The sequence below is a fragment of the Vicugna pacos genome, chromosome 6, assembly GCF_048564905.1.
Source record: "Vicugna pacos chromosome 6, VicPac4, whole genome shotgun sequence".
NCBI classification, from domain to species: Eukaryota; Metazoa; Chordata; class Mammalia; order Artiodactyla; family Camelidae; genus Vicugna; species Vicugna pacos.
The window spans coordinates 50,258,784-50,286,507 of record NC_132992.1 but is presented as its reverse complement, the minus strand read 5'-3'; the positions used below and the strand labels follow the sequence as shown (position 1 = coordinate 50,286,507).

The 27,724-nt window shown below is 34.0% G+C and overlaps 1 protein-coding gene across 2 annotated transcripts in view; it reads left to right on the top strand.

The window, feature by feature from the left end:
• Positions 1–27,724, top strand: part of MDGA2 (MAM domain containing glycosylphosphatidylinositol anchor 2) — a 417,841-nt gene that overhangs the window by 291,904 nt on the left and 98,213 nt on the right. For both annotated transcript variants that reach the window (XM_031679006.2, XM_072962999.1), the window contains exon 9: positions 17,260–17,529. In XM_031679006.2, the coding sequence (XP_031534866.1) occupies positions 17,260–17,529 (270 nt within the window). The remainder of the gene's footprint in view (positions 1–17,259; positions 17,530–27,724) is intronic.

Below are 27,724 nucleotides of genomic sequence, written 5' to 3'. Positions count from 1 at the left end.
AAATAGAAACTTCAGTTATATATAAATGTTGTATTTTTGTTAACAGAAAATTGGAATATGAAAAATAACTTCTAGTTCTTTTGCAAGTTGGCAATTGCAACCGTTTATCCATTACAGTATTTTGAAATGGTTGCCAGAGCAGATCCAGCTCAAAAGTTAAGGAAAAACTGCAGTGTTATAAATCAGCTATATTAGATTTTAACTGAGACTGATAGACTATGTAAATATTCTTGAGAAATGTGATGGAGATCACTGGATACAAGTATCCACTGGAAATCATCATCCTGATTTGGACATAATGGCATTGATTTTCTGGCTAGAGATGTGTGAGCAGGAGTTATTTATTCTCTATGTGGAAATTTTATGGGTGCTTTGATTATATTTTGCATATTTGTATAATAAATAGTACCACTTTTACTCAACATTCTTAAAGAATAGAATACTTATGGAAATGAGTGCAAGATTAGCAGAAGATACATCCTGTGTTGCATCTACAAGCCTTTAATGAGGCCTTTCCTTGTAGGATAATGCAAAACCTGGGTCAAAGCTATTTTTGGAAGATTATGTTTAGACAAAGATGAGCAAAGAATCTTGAGGAAACCATGGGAAATGATTTATAAAAATTCATTAAAAAAATAGTTATAAGTTAAAAATGGAAATAGGAACATTAACACTTTTCTATATACTACAATTCCTGATTTATTTCCCTACTAGTGTTTGAGGAATTAGAAATGCATGTCAGACACTCTTCTGAAACACCAAGAAAAATTAAATACTGCATATAGTTAATTGTTTTAATAAGGTAAGTAAAGAAACATGCTGAGGTTGCAAGGCTAGTAGGTATTCCTGGAAGTGTGAAAGTTAGGGATCTAATCTGAGATGTTCATTGGAATCATGCAAAATATTTTGATGTATCTTTATTAGGATAAGATAGCTATATTGTTGCTAATATACTGACAGTCTTATGTTTGTACTTACTAGTATTAGTGATACTTACTATTAATTCTATATTAATAATAAATTAATATTCAAACTCATTTTGTTGGACACCACAGTAGGTATTAAGTTGCATTTTGTTGGATGAAGAAAATTAGTCAGAACTCTCATCATAAAACTTGTTTTCAATGTTATAGATAACAAATATAATGTTAGTGAAAATTTATCACACAGCTGAAACTAATTTCTGTCAGTGTATCGACTACCAGAAACTTCAGCTTTTGAACCTTTTAACACATTGATATAACAGAAAATAAATCCCACAACCAGGAAAATATTGAAATCCATCCCTATGGAGGAAAGGGAGACTAAAGAATTAAACAATGAGTACTAATGTATGACATTTAATTTTTATATCTCCATTGGCACTTTGGGATATCTCAACTCTTGGTAGGAATCCTTTGATGGTGGAAATATGTTCTAGAAGCATATTTAAAGAGATTTTTTTCTTAATGGACAGTCTAGTTGACAGAGAAAAGTCAATTCAAGAGTCCAGTAATTCAAATTTATTAGTCATAAAATATAAGAATGAAGAAATTACAGAAAATTTTATGAAAAAATTCAAAATAATATGACCATATTGAAAAATACATTTATTAGATACATATTAATGACATAGGATTAGAGAAATATTCAGTTAAGAAATTGAATAAGGTACATGAATCGTCCTTAATATAATTATTCTGCTTATTTTATTTATAGTATTCCTTTAATTAAGATCATTTAAAAATATTTCTATCCAAATATATGTTGATATATGCTATGCTTTTAAAAACTATTTTGAAGTAGTTTTTAAAGGATCTAATTTTAAGTTATATCAATATAGAAAAACATTTGGATATCAATAAATATTTCAAAAATTATATAATTTTAATAACTTGGGGACCTTTTGAATGGCTGGATGCTTGAGGCTGGTTCTACATATATGCAAGTTACTCAACCTCTGAAAATCATATTCTCCTCTCCATCACTATTGTCAACATGCTTTTTGGTTTGCCACCTCTCTACTTTAGTTTATAGAATCATTCACTTCTATAGTCAGTCCAAATCTTTCAGTTAACTGAGGCCCAGATATTTTATGTAAAAATGCAGACTTGAGAACAGTGCAATGCCCCTGTTTTCAGTCCTAGCAGCTTTCCATAGTTAACGTTACTTTCCCATAATTTTCCCTGCTCTCTCCTATGTGCTCAAATGATTGCTTAAAAACCAGCTCGTGAAAACTTAGGTGACTCCTCCCTCATGATGCCTTCCTCCTATGAACACTTAAAGCTATAATACTCTGTACTATTCATTTCAAACCTACTGCTTGACCTTTCTTATCCTCTGTTAAACTTAATTTGTTTTATTTATCTACTGGTTCAGACTTGAAGTTTCTTGAGAGGTAGACCAAATGTCTTACATGATGTTTCACATAATTCCTCACCTCTAATTCCTCACCTCAATATACTTTTATTGACCTAAATGTGTACTGTTTTTCAAGGAAAAAAATATAATGAAGACTTTAAAATCAGAGATGGTCAGAACTTTTCAAAATTTTAAACATAGACATTTTTACGAAGTTGATTTCTAACCCAACTGTGTTTTTCAGCCACGCATCTATATACAGAAAGTGTAGGAAAGGGCCTATTTTGCAAGCTTAGTATTTAATATAAATGTACAGTTACCAAAATATATCAAAATGTGTGAATGAAGATATAAATATTATCTTGCTTCTCTGAATCATTCTTCAGGAAAGATTTAGCACTTTTTAATAAGGCTTCTGTAATATTTTCCCAATGTTTGCAAATGCAGCAACTATGACTTGGCAGAGGCAATGAAAACATTTCTTCCTCTGTTACCAGCAGTAATTCCTAGAAGCCAAAACTTCAGATTTATAGTTACTTGATATACAAGAATTTATAGCAGATTAAAATTGTTTTACTTCTTCTGTAATTACCACTAAGTGAAATATGGTGAAACAGTACCTTTTTTTTTTTTAAGTTATTGGCTGTTTTGAAGTATTTCCTGAAAGCTCCACTATAGGGCCCTATAATTAGTATCAGTAGCATAACACATGGCTATCTAAATCACTACCTAAGACCCTCATTTCTACACAAGCATATTTAATGTACTTCCTGACTATTAGCATGTATGCTAAATGTTTTTATTAAATTACTATACATGGAGAAGCCATTTGTATGCCTAAATTAAAGTAATACATGAATTTAAATATTTTCTCCATATGATTGGCCCCAACAGTGTTTTTCACCAGAATATCTTTCTTACGATAAGTCAAACAAGTAAATTAAAACAATGTGATCACTGTATTTGATGATACAATTTTGCAGTCACTCTTATTATAATCATTTTGGTTTTGTTTTCTTACTTTGTTTTGTTTGTTGTTTTTGTTGAATATATTTCATGTATAAAGAAATAGTACATGAAGAGTCTTCAACCTTCAAAGAAAATAAAATACCAAAAGTATCCACTAAATACAAAAAAATTATTTGAAGGAAATCATAATCCAGGAGCAAAAACGAAAACCATATGACTTCTCTCTAATTACTTTTGATGATGGAGTTCATTTTTATAGCTTCTTCTACCAAGACTAAAACAACACATTGTCCGCTAACACCGACCAAGATTAGGCTTCACAGTTTCAAAGCAAGATTTTCAAGAATAATGCTTTTGCTGAGTTCCCCTCTTTATTTCTGAAATCTTTGCCAAAATACAGTTTCATAAAACGTGTTCTCCTACCTTGCCTTCTGCTTACTTCACTTTCCTATTTCCAATGCCTCATCTTTTTTCCTAAACATCCCCAACAGGAATTGCATTTGCTAGAGGAATCTTTGAGTCACACCTATAAATTCACACTCTTATTTCTATATCTTATTTGCATATTGGATCACAACAGTATTCAACAATCCTTTTTTAAACGTATTCAAAATATAACTTTGTATGTCAGAATCACTCTTATAGATTTCTCAATTCCTCTTTAATTCCATTGGAAACTATATTCTCTTGGGAAACTTTTTTCACAAAACAATCATTTTCTAAGCATAAAATTTAATATAAAATGTAAGTTCTTGTCCCAAATTTTCAAAAATTGGTTCTGTGATAATTGGTAAGCTACTGCATCTCTAAATGCAGATTCTTCTTCTGTATTATAGATTAGTCTTTCATTATATAAAATGGTAAACTTAGATAGTTACCTCACTTTGTTCAGACCTGAAACCTATTCTAAGGTAATAGGTAAATGAATCAATTCTATTTATTTTAAGTTTTATTTTCAATTGAACTAATTTTGAAACTGGAATTTTATAGAACATATCAATTTCCAAAACACAAGGACATCATAGTCCATAGACCAAATTCAAAATTTACTGTAAAATCTGGCATGTTGTTTTTCATTTACTGTATGTTGTAACTCAAACGCAAGGTCAAATTGTGGATATTGAAATTTCATTGTCCAAGAAGTTACTCTGCTTAATTGAACTTCCTAGTTGACTTAGGAGGAGTTAGAGTTAATTAAAAGGCCAGTTTTATTGAAATGATCCTTACTACTGATGATTCTGAAATATTCCTTGCATTGATAAATACAAAAGACTGAAAAGATTGAGATTTTGAAGGTTTTTTTTTTTCTGGTTCTTCTGCTTCTTCAGTAAGAACTCCATCTCAGGTATTATTTGATTTTATTGCTAACAAGTCAGTTTTCCAGTTTTCATCTAAGTCTTTATTTTAGCTTTGAAACCAGCTTTTTGAGCTATATAGACACACAAGTAAGCTCTAAGAGACTAGATTTTTGAGCAGAAATCACCAATAAAAATATATTGTGTAATAGCTTTTTACTAGCTTCTTAAATTTCTCGCTCAGATCCACAGCTGAACTTAATCATGTGCTGTGATGTAATTGGCTTACACTTTGGTGTAACCTTATCTTGTGACAGGCCTGTAACTGTTTTTGAACCAGACCTGGACCTCAGACTATACACTAAATAATGTGACTCTAGATAACTGACCTTAAAATATTTTCTGAATAATATTATGAATACATTTTCTTTCTGTTTTGCTCCTATTTCTCATAAACAAATGAAGGAACTAGTTAACTGAAGTTTTCTACTATGTCCATGTTAAATGTACTTTTCCCCCAAATTAACAAAGACCCCTAGAGCATAAAAAGTCGCCCATAAAGAATAGGTATTATTTACTTTTATTAAAAATTCCTTTTACATTGAACTTGTTACTACATCTACTTTGCCAAGAGTTCCTTGCCATTAAACTCTTAGCATATAGAAAGATAAAATATGTAGATACATAACTAATGTAATAATACAATGTTATATATCAGTTACATGCCAGGTATACAACATAATGATTTTATATTTGTATATATTGTGCAATGATCACCATAAGTCTAGTTAACATCCATCACCACATATAATTATAATTTTTTAATGAAAATGTAAGAATATTTCAAAGTGGTCATCTACTGTTTCAAATGTAGACACATGTAAATACTTTTGACGTAGAAATAGCTATTTTAAATGTTCAATCCTATGTTTCATTGCCTATTATTAAAAAAAGCACAAAGGATATTTCTTTGGATACACTATTGTAATCTAATTAGGCTTGTGCCCCCTTTTAAAGAGTGATATTACAGTAGAATTTAATTTTTTGTGTTTGCTTTTTTGACTAATTTAAAAAATTAGGGAAGTCTAAATAGTGTTTTCTTCTGAGTCAACATTTTTTCTTCTGAACTCCAGTGCATCATATATATTTGCAACAAGCAAGAGAATTTTATTAACTAGAATTTGAGGTAGGTTTGGGGACAATGAAGCATTTGTGCTGATTCTCCTGAGCAAAGCAATGGAAAAGGGTGAAGAATGAAGCTTCCCAAAGGGGAGACGTACATAATGAAAGTGTTATGTGCCGGAGACATTTGGTCATAATAAGAATGTAGAGAATAGAGTGGTAGGAGCTAGGGTGTACTGTATGGTTAGAAGAGAGAAAAAGAATTTTGTACAGATTGAGGAAATGTAGGAGAGAAACTTTGGTTTCGACAAGGTGATTTGTTCAAGATACAACTCCTCCTTGGTTTTTTTGTTTATTTGTTTAGTTTGTTTCTGTAAGTCATTTTTTTAGTAAATATTTAGAGAAGTCTCTAAACATATGACATTGTAAAACCATGATGCTACTGATTTAAATCACCTCTGGATGATTTAATTATGTATGAATTATATTAATTGACATTGTCTCACCCTCATTAGACTTAAACAAAAGATTAAGTCTGAAACTCTGCAAAGTAGTGAACAGATTTTAATTTTTGTCATTTCATGAATCTTTAGGAGAAAGCCTCAGATACTTGCTATAATGAATGCTCAAAACAGAAGGTGTTCCAGTCAAATCACTGATTATAATCATGACTCTTGAGTGCTAGTGTAACAAGTTTAATATCCTTTGTAATTTTATAATACTACTCCACTAAAATATCTTTTACACATACCCATGTGTATGTATGTTTAAATAATTACAAGAGACTGTTTATTTTTGGAATATCTCATTTTTGTTATTAAGACATATTGCTCATACATTTAGAGAAATTGTATAAGTATTAGCAACTTTTTTCCAAAGCACACATATGAGAACTTAATTGCACCACCTTGCACAAAGTTTATTTACCATTATAACCATTTTAAACAGTAAGAAAAATGTGAAAAAAAAAAAGACAATGAGGAGGGAACAGGAACAAGAAATAAGAAACCTATTTTTTCAGCTTTATTGGGGTATAATTGACAAAATTATGATATTTAAGGTGTAACGTGATGATTTGATATACATGTAGAGTGTGAAAGAATTCTCCCCATCAAGAATTAACACACCTGTCTCTTCACACATTTACCTTCTTTGTGTGTGTGTGTGTGTGTGTGTGTGTGTCTGTGTTTGTATGTGAGGACAGTTAAGTTCTTCTCTCAGGAAATTTTAATTGTACAATATAGTGTCATCTACTATAGCCATCATGTTATATATTAGATTTTCAGAACTTATTCATCTTATAGCTGAAAGTTTGTACCCTTTTATTGACCTCTCCCTATTTCCTCTGTTCTTAGGCCCTTCCAACTACTTGTCTGCTCCCTGTTTCTATGAATAGACCTTTTTATTATAGATATAGGTATAGATATAGACATAGATATACATATATTCCACATGTAAATGATATGCCACCTTTGTCTTTCTTTGTCAGACTTATTTCACTTAGTATGATACCCTTAAGGTCCATCCATCTTGTTGAAATGATAGGATTTCCTTTTCTTCTCATGGCTGAATAATATGGCTCATATATTTTGGACATTAACTGCTTATCAGGTATGTGGTTTGCAACTATTTTCTCCCATTCTGTAGGTTGCCTTTTCAGTTTGTTGGTTTGTTTTTGTTTGTTTGCTTGCTTCCTTCTTTTTCTGTGGAGAAGCTTTAAAGTCTAATGTAATCCCACTTGTTTATTTTTGCATTTATTGTCTTAGCTTATGGCATCAGATGCAAAAAAAGCATTGCCAAGACCAATGTTTAGGAGTTTCCACTCTAAGTTTTTTTCTAGATTTATAATTTCAGGTCTTGTGTTTAAGTCTTTAATCCATTTTGAGTTGATTTTTTTCCATTGAGTAAAGTTGCAGGGCACAAAATCAATATATAAAAGTAGTTGTGTTCCTATCCACTAATGGTGAACTATCAAAAAGAGAAATTAAGAAATGAATCCAATTTACAGTAGCATTAAAAAGAATAAAATACTCATGAATAAATTTAACCAAGGAGTTGAAGAATCTATATGCTGAAATCTATAAGACATTGGTGAAAGAAATGGAAGAAGACAAAAAAAAAAAGATATTTCTTGCTCATGGATTGGAAGAATAAATACTATTAAAAATGTCTGTATTGCCCAAAACAATCTATAGCTTCAATGTGATTGTGATCAAAATTTCCAATGGCCTTTTAAACAGAAGTAGGAAAATCAATCCTAAAATTTTTATGGAACCACAAAGACTCTGAATAGCCAAAGAATCTTGAGGAACAAGAACAAAGCTGGGGTCATTACACTTCCTGATTTCAAACTCTTTAAAAAAAAGCTATAGTAATCTAAAGAACATGGTATTGACATAAAAGATCCATAGTGTTACCAAACTTGAGTCTACTCATCAAACATGAAACAAAGCAAATCTCCTGACATTGGGTTGTAGTGAAGGAAAATACAGCATTTATTATAGGGCACCAAGCAAGGAGAATGCATAGCTAGTGCTCAAAAACCTAATTCCTCAATGGCTTTCAGAAAAAAGTTTTTAAAGATAGTGTGAGAGCATGAGGAAGAGGGTTGCTGGGTGTGTGATCAGCTTTGCACAATTCTCTGATTGATGATGAGGTAACAGGATGGTTTTTCGGGAGTCTCAATGATCAGTTTTCTGGCTCCATTTGCTGTTGGGTCTGCCTACAGGTGGTTAGCAGGCAGTTAACTTTTTCTGCCTGGTAGGGGTTTTAGTATCTGCAAAAAAGCTCAAAGATATGGCTCAGGATATTATCTATGGCCCTTGAAGAGGAGCTAAGGGTCCTTGACTTTGCTTTATGGCTAAACTATTATGATTTTTGTCTTGCTTGACTGCTTCCTTTTGTCTCTATTTTCTTTCAAAATCTGTTTTTTTCTGATTGAATTTGCTCTTTGAAACTATGGCTAAACTATTATTATTTTGTCTTGCTTGACTGCTTCCTTTTGTCTCTATTTTCTTTCAAAATCTGTTTTTTTCTGATTGAATTTGCTCTTTGGAACTTGGGAAAGGCCCAGGAGGCTAGACCTTTTCTACAAACCAGAGGCAGAGCACTCAGTTTCAATAGTCCAATGAAACAGAAGAGAGAGCCTGAAATGAACCCAAGCTAACATGGTCAACTAATCTTTGACAAAGGCATTGAGAATATATAATGGAAAAATGGTAATCTTTCCACTAATGGAGTTGGGAAAACTGGATATCCACTTGCAAAACAACGGAATTGGACCCCTATCTTATACCATACACAAAAATAAACTGAAACTGGAAATATATTTGTCCTGGTTTAGGAGGTTTTTATCATTATAGTGAGTAACTATATTTCTAGATCTATTTATACATACATCAAGAATCTAGCTGAGTGAGTTAGAAGGAAAACATTTTAAGTTCCATTTAGGTTCTCTCTGTGGATACTGCCTATACTGAATAAGTGCTAACTGAATCAATTTTATTCATAAATATCCTAGAAAAAATCTAAATCATTGAATTAACTGGCTCATTATAAATGTTCTTGAATTATCTGGAGTTGCTTTATTCTTCAGTTTCTTTTAGACCTAGGAACAGTATAGCTAAGTAATAAGTAGTATCTAATAATCATGTAAAGAAAGCTTCCATAGAAGGTTAAGAGTATGGAGTATACTATCATTTTTGTAATGAGGGAGAAATTACAATGGTTCTATATGTTATCCATCACATTGTGCCTAACTTCAACAACACAAGTGTACCAATATTTTCAATCCCATTACAATAATTCTACGCTATAACTCCAAAATTTTATCCTGCTGATGAAACTATTAGAGATAACGAAGTAACAATTACTAGGAGTCTCAAAATGTTTGTGGGGAGAGGTGAACACCAGTTTTGTAAGGTGTGTCACCAAACCTTTGGGGTTGCTTTCCTGCTTAAGTATTTACAAATGCTAAAGATTATTTTATTTTTAAATCACATCTCCTTATATTGCCAACTTCCTAGTTAGACTAACATTATGTTAAAGACTAATTTACAGTTTGCTTTTGACACTGCTTCCTCAAGCTGCTGTGTTGGAAAGAACATAGACTTTGAAGTTAAGTTGTTTTGGTTCTAAAGTCTGTCACCTGGACTGTGTGGGATGCGTGAGAACATAACTTCTCAGATTTAGTTTCCTTACATGTAAATGGAGATAATAATACACACTTTACAAGGTTGTTGTAAGGACTGAATGAGGTAATAAGTATGTGAAATGTGCTAGCACAGTGATACAGACTGGATTAATGCTAAAAGTGTTAGCTGTTTCAATCCTTATTTCTTCTAGATACATTTAGCTAGCCCCTACAAACTTCTCACTATCTTTTATCCAAGTCCAACCTTTTAAAAAATTTTATTCCTTATTGAATAAATTAGGCTTACTTTAAGACTTGATTAGCAATTCTATTGTTCTTTCTGACACCAAGTAAGTGGTGTGTTTTCCAACACCAAGTCTCTGATTCTCTGACTTCACCTGGATGTCCAAAATTCGGTTCACTCTGACACTAGCTGCCTGGAGTTAGTGCAGATCCTACAAGTTAAAGGGCTCAGCCTCACAATACTGACTCCACTTCAGACACCAGTCAGAATTCCCAGTTGCCATCCATCCTTCTAACCAACCAGCTATAAATTTGGGAGTTCCTATAGTAATATTTGTAGTCAGAAAGAATGAAGCTTAGGTTGCTATTAACAGCCTACATTCAGAATCAGATTGCCTTGCCTTCTTTGAATCTTTATTCTACTACTTTTTAACTGGGTGACTTTCCTTAACTTCTCTGTGCCTCAGAGTCTTCTATAAAATGAGTTATTATTATAAAAAGCCAAACTGGCACTTAGTAAATATCAACAAATCATTTGTATTACCATCATCCTTCAGCATATTTGTAGGCCAACAGTTTGAAAAACTTTTGAACCAGAAATTTTGATGTAAGTGAATACATTCAGTATAATATAATGATGTATTTTTTAGAATCACTTTGTTTAATTTGACAAAAATCAAGCACCTATTTATTTCTCCTAAGCAATCCTACTTTTAAGCATTTCATTTCTAAGTAAGCATTTTTCTCACAGTATTTTTTATTTATTTCAGTTTCTTAAGATTTAATATTTCATAAGGAAATATACTGAATAACTCTTACACCATGAAAGACTGATTCTGTCAAAATAGTGAACTCTAACTTTTTTAACACCTGAAGCTTGTTCTCATCATATTCAAAGACTTCACACCACACCATTTAATCATGTATGCACAGGTCTGTTCTCACTGGATATTCCAAAGAATGAAATACTGAGCTCATTAATAGCCAGTATGCTTAAAGTGAACCTTATATCACAGGAGAAGTTTTCAACTGGAAGACCTGATTAGACTATAATGAATGGTCTCAGTTTTACATTCTTTAGTTTTTTGAGGCTAAGGAACCACCTTGGAATCCAAGTAGTTTGGGCAGTATCTTAAATAGAAGTGATGATTACCTTCATTTAAGGATGCTTTCCAAATCAGACTCTGTTGAATTTATGAAAGAACACTGTGCTTGAAGAGTTTTAACCCTAGACTATCAGATGTCTTTATAGGCCATTAATAATTGAGTGGGCTAAATCTTCTAGGTTTTAGATGAATGACACATTTATATACAGTGAGGATCTAAAACATCCATTACTTGAAATAATCTAATAGATTAGATACATTCAAAGAATTTTCATATAAAATCATTTATAGAAGAAGTAAATATGTATGTATTTTAGAATGTTTCCCTGTTAGGTACAATGAATTATATTTATAACTTCTGCTATTTAAAAGAAAATCGTAAGAAGAAAGATAAGCAGTTGCAAACATTTGTTTTTGTTAGACAAATGCAAATATAACTTGAGAGTAAATGTATATTCCCTTAACTTATTTTCATTTGACTCTACTATCATTAATCTCTACTACACGTCAGCATTTCATTTCAATGTCCATGTCTCTGACCTTGTAATCACTTCAAATTTCTCTACCACTGAAATATTACATTGCAACAAAATTTAATTTATTGACTGCAACTTTTTGGCTTCTTGACTCGGTTGTTCTCAGGGTACTTGCTTTTCAGGTTTTCAAGTTGTCCTAGTAATTCAACCCAGTGACTGTTTTCTCCCAGTGATTTCCTTCTGAACTAATTCCTTTCCTGAACCAGCTTGGATTTCATGGTCTATTGTTTAAAGTGTGTCTCCTCAATTGCCCTGTCCCCTTATCCTTTTGCCTCACTCTGCTGAGTCTTCACTCATAAAATCAAATTACTGAATTTTCAAGACTAAAAGGTATATGTGTCAGTTATCTGTTACTGTGTAAAAAACTGCTCTAATACTTAGGAGCTCAAAAGAGTAACATTGTGTTATATCTAACTATTTAATCTCTAGTGAGTCAACAATTTGCCAGGCTATTCTTTTGCTTCATGTGAATTGTGTTAGTATCTGGATCAATTGGTGGTATTTTGTGGGAGGCTGGTCTGGTCTGTAAGGTCCAAGTTAGCTTCACATGCCTGAAATTTTGGTGGGGATGGCTGGAAGGCTGGGCCTAACTCTGCCCTCTCCTTGTTTATATAATCTGCCCCTTCACATCATCATTTTAGCAGAGTAGTTGGACTTACTACATGGGTCAGGGCTCCCAGAGTGAATATATCAAGAGATAGGAGGTGAAAAACCCTGTCTCCTGTGCCCTGGGCCTAGAAATCAGCATCATTTCTGCTGTATCCTATTGGTCAAAATAATCACAGAGCCCCTCCAGATTTAGCAAGGTGAACATAGATCCAGGTCTTGATGAGAAGAATATTGAAGATATTGTGGATGTCTTTATTCTTTTCTGTTATTCATTCATTCATTCAGTTATGCATTCATTTATTCAATCAATAATGATTTGTCACTAACTATAATACTAGGTACTTGATGGATACAGAGGATGATGCAATGACTAGGGAGTTGCAAGCCTCCTTGTAATGGAGCTTATATAAACAGATATGATTGCTATGTAGGTAACAAGTGCAATGGTAACTAACATTGTGTTGTTACAGTAGGAGAGCTACTTTACTCAATGGTAGTCAAGGGAGGGCTTGAGGACATTTGCTGATATGGGCAAATTTGAGTTTCAGTTCTGATGGCATCTCTGGGGAAAGGGTGCAGAACTCCAAACCCAGAGTGTCCCCTGGGAAGTGTCTACCAATAGAAATTGGAACTCAAAGAACTGTATCTACGGGGTAGGAGTAGAGCAGCAGTAAACCCAGTCTTCACACTCCTCCTCCAAAAGGAGTGCGAAGTAACTTGCCTTTGGAGTAAGCAGGGTGGGATGACATGGGAACGATACTTGAAGTTATAATCACAAGCTGGCTCTTATGTGGATTTTTAACTCAAAATCATATCACCTCGATGATTAAAATAAAATCTCAAGCCATGAACTTGTATTGATGTGATCCTAGACACTAATGCCAGTAGTTGCCTGTGGACACAAATCTTTAGAGGAAGAAGCCATCTTCTTAGGTATCAAGTTTTCTCAAAAACAGTTTTTTGAAGGACAATGTGTAGCACAAAGTTAAAATTAACCAAGAATATACATAAACAGGGTACTCTGTGAGAAAACCAATGGAAAAACACTCTGAACACTATACTTGGAAATATCAAGCAATATAAAATAATTTATATAAAAAAATTAAAGATAATTCTTACTACTGCTACAGGTAATGGGAAAGTATCAGAACAATGTTATAAAATGTGTACCAAAGAACTACACCAAATATTTATAAATGAAAACTACATTATTGTAATTAAAAATACAATGGATGAGTTTAGCAGATTAAGCAGAGCTAAATAAAGAATTAATGAACTAAATTAGTTCAGAAGAATGTTTTCATAATACAAGGCAGAAACCCTGAGAAATGGAAAATTTGGAAGAGAGGTTAAGAGACATGGAAAACAGAATAAAAAGGATCCTCAGATGAAGATAGAAAGAAAAGAACACAGGTGTTAATTGAAAAGCTAATCGTGAGAATGTTCCAAAAATTTCCTAGATGAAAGATACCAAGCCCGAATCAAGAGATTAAGAAGCCCAGCAAATCCCAACCTGTAAGTAAAAAGAAACCTGTACCTAAAAACATCATATTGAAGCTGTAGAAGATCAAAGACAAAAAGATTTTAAAAGTAGCTGGAGGAAAAAAAGACATTCACTTCACAGTGTGAGACTTGGAGCTTACTTCTCTACAGCAATAATGGTCACCTGAAACCGGAGAATTATATCCTGATGTGCTGAAAGAAAATAACTGCCAGCCTATAATCCTATGTACAAGGAAAGTATCTTTTAAGAGGTTAAAAGTATATTTTTAGAAAATCAAGATCAGAAAGTTTACTAATGATGATTCTGTATGATGTACTTTAGGCTAAAGGCAAGTGATCATAGACATATTTGGAAGGTCTATAATGAAAGAAGGAATTAAGGGCAAATAAGCTAGCATATGTCTGGGTAATTTTTAAAAATTAGCACAAATATAAAATTGTGATAATGCCCAATAGGTTTTTAAAAAAACAAGAAAGAATTAAAATTCATGACTCAGTAATACATCAGAATAGGAATAAAAGGAGCAAAGTGTTCCAAGATCCTTACTTAGTCTAGGAAGATAGTAAAAGTGCTAATTGATGTTTTTGGATGACTTAAGTATGCATTATATGCTTTAGGATAATCAATAAAATAATAGAAACATATCAGTTAAGTTCCCAACTAGTAGCAGGAAAAAAGGTAAATAATTGTATATCTATTAATCTAAAGAAGACAAAGAAAGAACACAAAAGATATAGAAAATATAAAATAAGAAGGAACATTTGTGCCCAAATTTATCAGTAGTTAGAGTAAACTTAAATGAATAATGTGCTAAGTGCTTTGGGTGAAAGAAAAAAATTGAATATAATCACATGCTATTTATAAGAGGTGTTTGTAATATATAAGGTTACTGAAAGTATAAGATCATGGGACGGCCATAACATGTAAATATTGACAAAATGAATGGCAAGGTAACTATATTAATATGAGACCAAATTGAGTTTTAAATAATAAAATATTAATAGAGATAAAGGAGATTATATTTCATAATGATAAAAGCTTCAAATTATCGATAACATAAAGCAATTTTAAATTTGTATGTATTGAGTAGCATAGCCTCAAAATATATAAACCAAAAAGGAGATAGAACTACAAGAAGAAATTTTTTAAAGGCTACTTCCCTTTTAGAAGATTTTAAAAGTCTTCTAAATTTACCCAAGTAGAAATAAATAGGCAAAAAATAAATAAAAAGCCCACAAAACCTAACAACTATATAGATAATTTGGACAATGTAGTTATCAGACTTAACCAAGTAGATTTACATCACATCCCAAAACTACAAACTACTCTTTCTTTGCGAGGACATATAGGACAAAAACTGATCATATTATGGGCAATAAAATAAGTTTAACAAATTTCCGAGGATTGAAAACATATGGACTAGTTTTTCCGACTATGATTCAGTTAAGCAAAAAAAAAATCAAAACAAAGAAATAATAAAACATAACTCACATGTTTGAAAATAAACACTTTCTTAGTAGGTATCCCTACTGTGTAATTAATAGGTGCACAAATTTCACATGTCCACCAAACTCCAAACTACCTCTCCTTTCTTCCCTGTCTTTGTCACTGACACCATTATCTGCCTCATTGTCTAAGGCATCATTTGTGGTCCCATGACATTACCTTAGTTCAAGCCTTCTCTTTGAGTTTCTTCTCTTTGAGGTTCGTGCTCCTCCTATCTGTCACAGTATTCCTTCTAAAAGTTTGGTTTAATCATATAAAACCTATATTTAAAAGTTTTTAGACAGTCCTCAATACCATCAGGATTAAATTACACCTCATAACATGACATTCAAAGATCCTTGATAGAGTCCCTGCTTTTTGTCTTTTTTTCTTCTGCAGCTCTTACGCATGTTTTGTGTGCCAGTTATGGTAATTCACTTATACTACCCTGAACACCCTATCCTCACTATCTCCTCCTTACCTTTGCACCTACTTCTCCTCCCTGGAATGTCCTCTCTTATGGCTTACCTGCTTGACCATTTGCTGTATATTCTGGAAGACACAGCTCAAGTATCTTTTTTGCCTGGCCAATATTCAGAGTGTTACTCACTTCTTTAGTTTCTGCCCTAGAACTGTTCTTTGTACTTCAGTTTTGTAAATTAGCTACGTAAATGTCTATTTATTGTGTTAGACCAAAAACTACATGCAGACAGTATTTTTCTTCTTGTTCATTTATTTTTTTATTCTCAGCACTTACATACAGAGGGCTTAAATTTAAATGTATGAATAAAATTAGAATTTTTAGGATAACTTTAACGTATTTGTTGAAAGAAGCAAGAAGGGTCAGTCAACAGACTGGCTATGAGAAAGGAGGGCAATACTATAGAAAGTAAATAGAATAATATGTAAAGTATATTAGGCAGCTCATTTGGTGTGGTAGTCCTAAAACCTTTTAGTGTCCTGAAGGAAGGGCTTCCAGGTAGACTTTTACAACTTTTACACTGCACAACTGAAGAGGGCACTGGATGCATCTAGTGAGGGATGTGATTGTGTTGTGCTGAGTAATTCTGAGAGCAAAAAAATCCTGAGTGGTTCCACACAGTTTTCTTGATCAAATGAATCATGCTATTAGAGCCCAGGGAATAATTGTAATTTATTATGACCATTGGGAGTCATCATTAAGAAAAAGACTGTATTTTACCTACCCTTAATAATGAGAAAATGTGTGACACTTTTTTAGAAATCTTCCCATCAAAACCATAAAGGTTAGGTCCCTAATGTAACAAGTTTTAATTGTATAGGAAAAAATCATAATTAAGCCAGATAAATGAGCCATTGCAATAGATTGAAATCCATATCCACCTGTGGTATAATTTGCAAAGGTTGCTTAAGATTTACAAATGACAATTATGACCTGTAGTCAAATTTGTTGAGAGCAAATAATTTAGAAAATAAGTTTATATACTTGTGTTGCCCATTTTATTAAGTAGTGGCCCAGAAGCCCAAGGACTGAGCCTCATATGGGATAATTAGAATGCACTGACTTGAACTGCTTCAAAATGTCATGCTAGTATGGATACTATGCTTTCATATCCAGAACATCATTTGATTGTTGACAGTATAAACCAAACATTCTCATGACATTTTGGGGGAGGCGGGGAGGAAGCAGTTAGAAAGAAGAAATAAACTTTGCTAGTTTCACCTGCAAATGCTTTGTTAAAGCAATGAGTCTCCTTCACCGCCCACACTCAGGAAATCACGTTTCCCAACCCAAGCTGAAATTCCAGGGCCTAAATACGTTCTCCACCCACCTCTTATACTCCTGGATGGGTTCTTAAAAATAGCTTCTCACGGTAAGAGTAGCCACTGGCTTATTGCAAACCACATATTTTATCTATGTTAATATCTCTTTCTACAGATCCACCTGCTGTGGAACCAGCGTTTCTGGAAATCCGACAAGGACAAGACCGAAGTGTCACTATGAGCTGCAGGGTCCTGAGAGCCTATCCAATACGGGTGCTGACCTATGAGTGGCGCTTGGGCAATAAATTATTACGGACAGGCCAGTTTGACTCACAAGAATACACAGAGTACCTGGTGAAGAGTCTTTCCAATGAAAACTATGGGGTTTATAACTGTAGCATCATAAATGAAGCTGGAGCAGGGAGATGCAGCTTTCTTGTTACAGGTAAGATATTTTGAATATTTACCTTTTTTTTTTTAAGATCAAGAAAGCTTAGGCTTATATCAATATAAGAATGAAAGCATTTTGCAGCTCCATGGAGCATACTAAGAACAGCTTGACTGCTCTATTTAGAGCGTCTACTCATTTATTTTCAAGGCAAGTCTATTTTAGTAGTTAAGATAGTTTACGTGCCTATAAAATTAGATGTTTATGTAAATTCAAGTAGACTTGGTGATGAGATTGGTTATTTTGAGCATTTCAGAAATAAAGTGACAAATCTTAACTAGCTTTATTTAGATCAAAATGCAAATATTAATACATATTTTCTTCTGCAAGTCTAAAATCCCTTGTGATCCAACACCTGCTCTGGTTTTCTTAATAGCAGAAAGAGTGCTTTCTTACTTTTTCTTGTTTATTTATTACCTCTTAATGTGTGATGAATCTCCATTTCATCCTTGACTTACCATAGGTTCACAAATACTCAAAAGGAAAGCAATAAGATTGTATCTAGTATATAATTAATTAGAGAAAATGACCAGTACTGTTTAATGTCATTATTTAATGTATTTAAATAAATATTAATATCTATTAAATCATAGGTATTTATTTAAGCTATTTTTATCATCTACATACTCATGTAAATCTATATTATTTTTGAATTAAGGTTTAGGCATACATTAAAAAGATATACTCATCTTCATTATTATTTTGTTCTAGATAAAGTTAGTTGTAATAGACTGTTTATGCTTGTAAAAGAAGAAACCTGACATTGTATATTATCTGGAAAGCAGTTATAAAATTTATGATGAAAATGTTTTCAACTTAATTAAATCTTGCTCATTGGTAATATAAATTCTTATTAGTATGTTCTTACTCATAAGAGAGCTCTCTAATATGGATTGCCTTGAGACAGTTTTGCTTCCTGAAATGAAATATTAGGTAGATAAAATATAACTAACTAACCAAAGGATATGAAGACATCCTCTCTGCTGGATCTTGCCACCTCTTGGTTTTGCAATCCCTGTTATTAACTTTCAGTTGAACTTAAGGCTTTTCTACTTTGATTCTTAAAGTGAACTATTAAAACAAAATCAAAGCTCCCTAGGAAAACTACTTACATGGTGATCTAATTTTTATCCCTAGGAATATTTGCAAGGGTAAGAGAATGTAGTCTATTAAACTATGGGATAATTTAAGTGCTGTGATGTACTTTCATTCCTTGTTTATATATTATTATGCCAAAGCAATAAGAATCCTTCAGAGACAAGTGTTTTTCACATATTGATACAAGTGAAGCACCTTGCTTTTTTTCATTAACCCTCCAAAATAAAAATATTCCATAAAATTAACTACACCCTGTTCTTCAATCTTTTTGTTCTTATACACATTCTTTCTTTGCTGACCCTTTTTTAACTTTGACTAGTTTAAACCATGCTCCCTCTGCAAGATTTTCACTTGTTCTTTATTATATGATCCAAATCCTATTTTTTGAACTAGAAGACAAGCTGAGATCAGAAGAAACGCTAGCTCCATTCTCCCATTCCAAATCCTTGGGGTGTAATAAGTGGATTTCAACAGCTGCAGAGAGGAATAAACCTGTTGTGGATTGCCCCCTAGAAGGAGAGGAAAGAACCCCAGGCATCAATTTGTTTCCAGTGTGTATTTATCAATCTTCGGGTCCCCTCATTGTTTCAGTATCTCCATATACAATCTAATACAGTTTTGAAGAGGAGAAAAGAAAATGTAATTCCAAAGACAGTATAATTCAGGAAAATAAAGAAATCAATGAGTCCATAGAATCAAAAGTCTGGAAGAAGCTTTGAAAGGCCTTTTACTTCTTCTACTAAAACATGTCAGAAGTTGTACTGTTTATGAATTTCCCACAATTCAGAACCCTTTGAAGCTGCACAGAGGAGAGCTAGGGAATCTAATATATGCAAGGATGCATGCATTCATTATGCATGTATTCTTTGCCCACAAAACAGATCTTTGAAGACAATTCTGTTTACTGCCTGAGACCCAAGTTAATTAAGGAAAATTTTAATTTTTATAGTTTTAACTGTTCTACCAAATTTAAGCACACTCTTCCAACTTGCTTGTCATGACTGTCACTAGTCATCTGAAAGTGGACTTGATCTGACTGCCCATCAAAATGTACAGAATTGAACTAAAAAGCATTAGAGCCCTCGGGTCTATATTCATTTTAGCTCCCAGGAAAGCTCAATAGTTAAGACCTGCTTTCTTCATTTACATCATGAGTCTGTGATGTGCTTGGGGGTTTGGAGGTGGGAGAGTAGGGTTGTATTTACTGAGAAGACAGAAAGGTTATAAGAATAGTCTCCTGGAAAGGAAAAAAAGGAAAGTAAGCAAAGGTATACTGGGAACAGTGACCAGCCTAGCCTGTAGTGCACTGTCCATGTTAAAGAATATTAACTACAATACTACAGAATACTATGTACTTTTGTTTATTTTATTTACCAATACTGTTACAGTGAAGCCTAATTTTTTTGTGGTTTAAGCCCTTGTGAACTATGGCAGGAACTCGAACACCACTTACCATATTTTTCTATGAGAGAATTTTTGCAAGCTCTAAAAATAAATGTGACATACGAATTTATTAGAATATGCCCATTTGTAAATGTGAAATTCCAAGTATGTGTGTATAAATACAGGGATATAAATATTTCTATATCAACAAATAGTTCTGGGCCATTTAGCAGATCACAACATTAAAGGATGGATTTCACTTTATCACAGGTTCAAGATGCCCCAATATTGACTTTGGAAAAAATATTTTTAAATACTTCGAAATGTCTAGGCACATTCATTCATTTACATTATGAATGAATAACATACAAGGTTAGATCCTAGCACACAGCTTGATCCAGAAAAGAAAACCAGTAAATCTAGGATGATGGAATAGATTGAGGGATGGACCAAGAGTGAATGATTAAATGGAAGAAAACTTACCAAAAATTATTTTATAATGGAAAAAGAAGTGACTAGAGAGGGTGAAAGAGTGGTTCAAATTGAAAATGAATAATACATTATGAAGTGGATGACTAATGTCCCCCCAAAAGATAAATCCATGTCTTAATCCCCAGAACCTGTGAATATTACTTTATGTAGCAAAACATTAAATTAAAGATTTGGGGAGAAAGAGCTTATCCTGGATCATCTAGGTGGGCCCTAAAAGCAATAGTGTGTATCCTCATAAGAAAGGCAGAGGGAATTTTGAGAGAGGAGGAAGCAATATGAGTAACAGAGGCAGAGATGTAGCCACAAGGCAGAGAAAGCCAGGAACCATGAGAAGCTGGAAAACGCAAGGAACTTATTCTTCAGAACTTTTGTAGGAAGTGTGGCCCTACTGACACTTCAGGATCAGACTTCTAGGCTCCGGAGCTGTAGGAGGATAAAACTCTTTGTTTTAAGCCACCCAGTTTGTGGCAATTTGATATGGCAGCCTTAGATAATTAACACATATTACAACCCAGTGGTTTGAAAAACTCCGTTCTTTAAAATGCTGCACATTGAATAGAACTGCTTTGCTGGAGGGTCTCAGCTTTGTTACCCTGCGCAGGCTAAACCCCTGAGCCATGGACACAGTAACTTCTCACAACTCGGCAAAATTGTAAGCAGTGGTTACTTTTGCCTCCTGAAGAGCTAACCTGAGGGAGGCTACAGCTCCAAGGGGCAGCATGTGAGAGGAAAAGCAACCTGGGAGGTTGCACCGCCTCCTGCATCTGTCGCCTGTGCTGGTGTAAACTCTTATGTTGGTAAAGACCCCCAGGGATGCTGTAACCATTCCACAAGGAAGTGGAGATAAGATGTCTGCAGCGTCTTGATTACGTAGGCAAACAGATGAGAGAAAATCTGTTGGCAGATTCAGTTGAAGTGCCCAGGTTTGATGAATGCACTTTTACTTCCTTGAACATGAAGAACCAGGCTATCTGAAGTAAAATGCAACATTGATTTATAAAGCTTTAAATTATCTGTGTCTTTTGAATTGTTCTCATTGATATTCCTAAAGATTTAGTGATTGCGATGTTAGTTCTAAGTTATTCCATAAGCATACTTCTTTCCTTTAATAGACTTGTTTCTGACCATAAATATCTGTTGAAATGTTTATGGGTATCAGGAGATTAAGACATAATAAAAAGTTGGATGAGAAAATGAATAATTTGAAAAAAGGAGAACTTTCTGTTTAGTTCTTTTGATTGGTTGCTTGAATAAAATGAGGTAGAAACTGTCATGTAACAATATATGCACAGGTTCTTACTGCACTAGGTTTTAGATCCAAGAAAATAAGACCAAAGTAAATGATGATCCATGTTCCCTAAACAGCCCAGGAAGTAAAAGTAGAATGCCCTTATAATTTCCAGAAACTATATATCTACACAGTATATATACTTAAGACTTGTAAATCATTTAAGAATTCAACCAATGAAGACAATTTTAGATTCTTTTAAAGTGAAAATGCTAAAGGAATGGTGTCTTTTTCAACAGGTAACATCAGAAGTTGACTTTTTGTGGCTAGCCTTGGGACTGTCACGGCCCCTTAGGCATGTTATTCATCATGCTAACATATTACAATAAGCATACAATGAAGCTTAAGGCCTACTAGAAGTTAAATCTCCCATCATCTTGAGCCTCAAGGGCACTGAATCTTTCACCATGTTGATGTTAACTGCCATAGTATTCCTTGAATGCCTGTGCCCTGCCCTCTTCCTGTCTCATTTCCCCCTCAGAGATTTTACTCTTATACTCTTATGGGGTTGCAGAGAGGTGAAGGTCTTCTGAAACTGCTTCAAGGCTGAGTAGGGGCATTGACCCTGCCTATCAGGAAGTAAAAATCTGTGAATAGCTATAATCTAGGGGCCCCAGGGGCAGGACAGCCTTTTGTTTTTGCATCTAAGAGCTTGTGAAGGAAAAACCAGGCTGGTCTAACAAGATAACTCACAAGTCTAGCAATATGAAGGAGAGGCTGGGCTGGGCTAACAAGATAACTCACAAATCTAAGTATCGGAATACTGATCTGAGTTCTGCTGGACTAACTTGTAAATCTAAGTTTATTAGTGTTGGTTTGCTGTTCATGTTTTTTTGCTAGCCAGCTGGATGTTCAAAGATATATATCTGGCTTTGGAATGTTGGTTTGCTGCCTCCCTGCCTCCACTTTTGTGATAATAATGCTGCTAAAGCTGTTCCATGCCTATTGGCCGAATACCCTAAGCTTGTACTTTACCCTATAAAACCTCATGCGCACATCTTGGAGGTGCTCAGAGCTTCGTAGCAGAATCCCCTCTGAGCCCACCAGCGTAATACATCTGAGTACTCCAGCCCTCCAAGTGGTGCTTGTTTCTTGGCTGGCCTTTCGTTTCCGTAACAGGCCGAGGGTATGTGCTGGAATCTTTACATAGCCACCATCTGATGTGGGGCTGCTGTAACCCACTGTTTCCACTGACTTCTGTCTATCCCCAAAATCTTTTTTATCATGTCTTGTCAGTTTAATATTTGCAAAGTGCTCACAGCCATCATTTTCTTTTTATCCCTATTGCCTTGTTAGCATTATCTTCTCTTATCTGGGATATTATAACTGGTCTGTATTATATCTGATACCTGAATTTTCAACCTCTTTCCCCTTTCAATCTGTTTTCCATACTGCTGGGCTTCACTTTCCCAGAAAATATACCGTACTCTTAGTGAGAAATGTTGATGCTCTTCATGGCCTATAGGTCATATGCAAACTCATTTTTGTGAATTTTCTAACCACTCATTAATATCCTAAAGAAAATATATAACATCATCTCTCAATCCTACCAGTTACTCTAAACGCCAGTCAAAGTAAATTATGCTGCCATTCACCAAATCCTTACACAATTTCAGGACTCTGCCTTTGTTCCCATGTTACTTTATTCTGAAATACTAACCATTTGTGTATTCCTTTACTAGAGTTATGGTGACCTTTATGTATGCCTTTACCAGGATTGTGTTGACCTTTGCTCTTCAACCAAGTAGAGAAGTATAGGCTGTGATAATATGTTATTTTATGATTCACAAATTAATTGTATATGCCAATATCTGTTAAGCATCCAAAAGTATCTGTAACTCCAAGCAACCATGGTTTAACAAGAGAGAAAATTATTTTATTCAGGTTAAAGCCTTGAAATACTACTTCAGGAACTAACACAATGGCCTCACAAAGTCCTTGGGGATTCGGGTTTCTTCTATCTTAATACTCAACTATCATCAATAGATAGCACGCCTTATAGCCCTAACGGCTACTTAAGTTTCAGCCATTGCTTTTACATTTCAACATATTCCCTCATTTTAAGGATACTGTCCAATAGTTTTGGATACCCTTTCTGATTGCATCTCCTTGGAGACAACTTAATCATGTTGTTGTACCTGCAATAACAGCTGTGGGTATAGATTTTATTCCAGGAAGTTTAAATCACACTTTCTTGTATATGTGTTTTAAATTGCCTTTATTGAAAATATTGCAGAGAAATCAAATTGAGATTGTCAAGGAAAATTTATGATCTGTAGTTTTATCTCTGTAATACTTAATGCCACCATTACTAATAATCAGAATCACTTTTCAGTAGCCATGGCCATTAAGGTCTTAGAATAATTTTTTTTAAAAAGCAAGAATAGGTTTAATATAGACTCTTGAGAGTTTTACTGATAAGCAATGAAATCGAAGGTGCCATGTTAGCTACTGATTGCTGCATAACCAAGTACTACAAGCTTAGTATCTTAAAACAATGCACATTTATTATCTTACAATGTCTGTGTGTTGAGAGTCCAGGCATGACTTAGCTAGATCCTCTGTTCTGGGTGTCACAAAGCTGCAATCAAATGTTTGTGGGGTGCTCTTATCTGGAGGCTCAGCTTCAGATAGGAAGTTGAATCACTTCCAAGCTTATTAAGGTTAGTGGAAGATGTAATGTCCTTATGATTGTATGATAGAAAGCTGGTTGTTGGCTGAGGGCCACTTATGCCTTAGAAGATGTCTGCAGGTGCTAGGGATCACCTGTAATCCCTCATTATGTGGGCTTCCAACGTGGCTGCTTACTTCATCGAACCAAGAGGAAGAATCTCTAGCTCTAGTCTGCTAAGATGGAATCTTACATAACATGATCTAGTTTCTGAAATGACATCCCATCACAGTTTTCTCCCTCCCTCAATGGGAGATAATTATACACAGAGACATGAAAAACAGTTAGGAATTTTTGGAGTTACCTTCAGTTCTGTCTGCCGCAAGTATCAGCATTTCCTGCCAGTAAGAGTGCTTTTTACATACAACCTACATGTGAAGCTGCTCTGTCCATAGCAGTATGTAACGAAACCCCTCATAGTCTAATCCCTTTCAGTAAACATGGCACGCAGGGTTTCACACACAAAAAATTGTCTGTCACTGTTTCTTTCACCTCTGGTTTGGAAATATTTCTGCTAGGATTTTGCATCCTCTACTTTTCTTTTGATGTATCACAATATTCAGATGGACGTTTTGGAACTACTCTTTTCTCCAGGTTCAGCACCAGCAGATCAGACACATAACCAAAATTAGATAGATCCTAGAGAACAAATAAGGCAGGAGTGAGGCATTTTTATGAGAGTACATGGTATTACCCAGTGAATGCAGAGAAATTCAGAATGACTGTGAACTGTAATATGCCTGAGACAGGATGTTGGACCACTATAGCATTGCTTAGTTCTAAAAAACAAAAAAGAAGAAATAATAACAAAATCAAATTTGACTCCAAATAAAAAATGTTTTATTCTTGTTTTCTAAAGTCAGATTGAACTATATAGTAACCAAATAGAAAATATATCTCATTCTCTGGCAATGCATATGTTTGTGCTATTCAGCTGGATTGTTCTTTGCTATGAGTGACTAAACATGAATAGCATTAAGATTGTGAAAAAATCATTAGAAGTATCAGAGGTAAGAGCAAGTGAACTGATGGAAAAATAATATCTAATAAAATTCCCTGGGATAACTCTAAAAGGTGAAAACGTTCAATCTCAAATCAAGTATTTTTCAGGCCAGAATTCTGTTATACTTATTAGAATTTTAGTTATGATGATAACACATTGACTAATGAATGCCAGTGTTTCAGCCAGCTTATGGCATTTGCAGTTATACTAAAAACTATAGAGGAGGAAATGTATGTCCTAACGACTCTTAATGTGTAGTATTCCACAGTGTACAAAGGGATTGCACTTATATTCTTCTACTCTGAAACAGTTCTTCTATGTGTGTCGAAGAGTTAGTATCTCCCTTCTTTGACAGATAAGTTAGCAGAGAGTAAGGAAACCAAAAATAAAATGTCTATCTTCTGATTGTAAATTCAAGCTCTTTTTGACACAACTCAATGACAGTTTTATAGTGGTGCTAAGGGAATTTTTGGATAATTAAGCAAGCTAAAATGTAGGTGGGATAATTAAGCTAGATAAAATGTAGGTGAATCTGAAAAAGTAGAAACAAAAATATAGATATTAATTGAAGAAGTTTATACTATCACTTAGGAAAAATTTTACTGAAATATTTACTTTAATATTGGATCTAATTCATACAATATTTTAGACAATTTTTATTTTTTCTAGTAAACATTTCATGAGTTACCTATATTTTATATTGTACTTAACACAAAATTTCAATTAAAATTTCCATTGTAGACACAAAAGTTTGATGCTTCCTTAAATTCTCTGCATTACTCATTTTCTTCATTATAAAATCATGTAATTCCTCCAAAGAAGTATTTAGAGCAGTGAGGCTACCAAAAATCTATTACTGGACTCTTAAACATAAAGCATTGCAATGTAAAAGCTCAATTTGAAGTAGATTTCAGGCACTTATATTTCACTAACTACAGATAGTTTAAAATGTAGATGAACTAAGAAAATCATAGTTCTCATTTGGTATCCTAATTTCTGAATAACATACTATAGTTATTAGTGCTGTAGTAGACCAAGAGAATGTTCAAGTGTAAATGCTTTTTTAGGGTCTAAAAAATGTGGTAAGGATGAAAATTAATTGAATTTAGTACATTAAAATAGATTTGAAAGAGTTAAACATCAAAGTTAGAAAATTTGGCCCATGGACAGAGGGAGGGAAGCGTAACTGATAGTTGGACCCAGGGAATAAAGTTGAGTTTAGGGTGACCACATCTTAGAAACAGGAGAAGAAAGAATTAAGCATCTAGGTGCAACCAGAAGCAGGGTACGAGATTCAGAACTAGAGATGACCTGTGCCATGGACTGAATTGTTCTGCTCAAAAATTCATATGTTGAACCCCCACCTCTCCATGTGATAGTGTTGGGAGGTGGAAACCGTGAGATGATTAGGTTTAGACAAGGTCCCGAGGGCAGAATCCTCATGACGGGATTAGCACCCCTATAAGAAGAGACAGCAGAAACCTTGTTCTCTTGCTCCCCTTGCCATGTGAAAACACATTGAGAAGGCAGCTATGTGCAAGTCAGGAAGAGAGCTCTCACGAGAAACTGACTATGCAGGCACGCTGACCTCGGACTTCCTCCCGAACTATGGGGAAGTAAATTGCTATTGTTTAAGCCACCCAGGTTATGGTGCTTAGCTATGGCAGCCCAGGCAGACGAGCACAGGCTGTCATAATAATAAATGCAATAACGTGTCAGAGATCACAGTATCAAATTACAGCAAGGAGCACAGAATGCAAACTCTCATGAGCCAGATGGAGCTCTTCTAGATAATTAATTGTTTGGGCAAAATAAAATAATAAAATATACAAAATCAGGAACAGGAATAAAATATGCAAAATCAAGAACAAAACTATAATGAAAGAAGGAAGACAAAACAGTCTATTCCACACTAGATAGGAGGAATAGGGAACTATTTAAAATACACATACTGTACAATCCATGTCTTTAAAAATTCATACTTTTAAAAGCCATTGAATATTGTGATTTAGCTTTGCTAAACTCTTGAAAGTCATCTGGTAAAAATGAATGGAAGAAACCTTTCTACTATTTACAGCCATAAAATTAGACAAACTCTGTGAGGTGACAGTTTTCAAGGGATGGAAAATCACATAAAACTGCAATTCCTATGAGAAGGGAAACTCATGGGGTGAGCCCAATTAACAGTCTGACCTTCTGTCTGAGGATATTTGCCACATATGAGCATAGCAAGCTGGGGTCCAAGCAGAGCATGAAC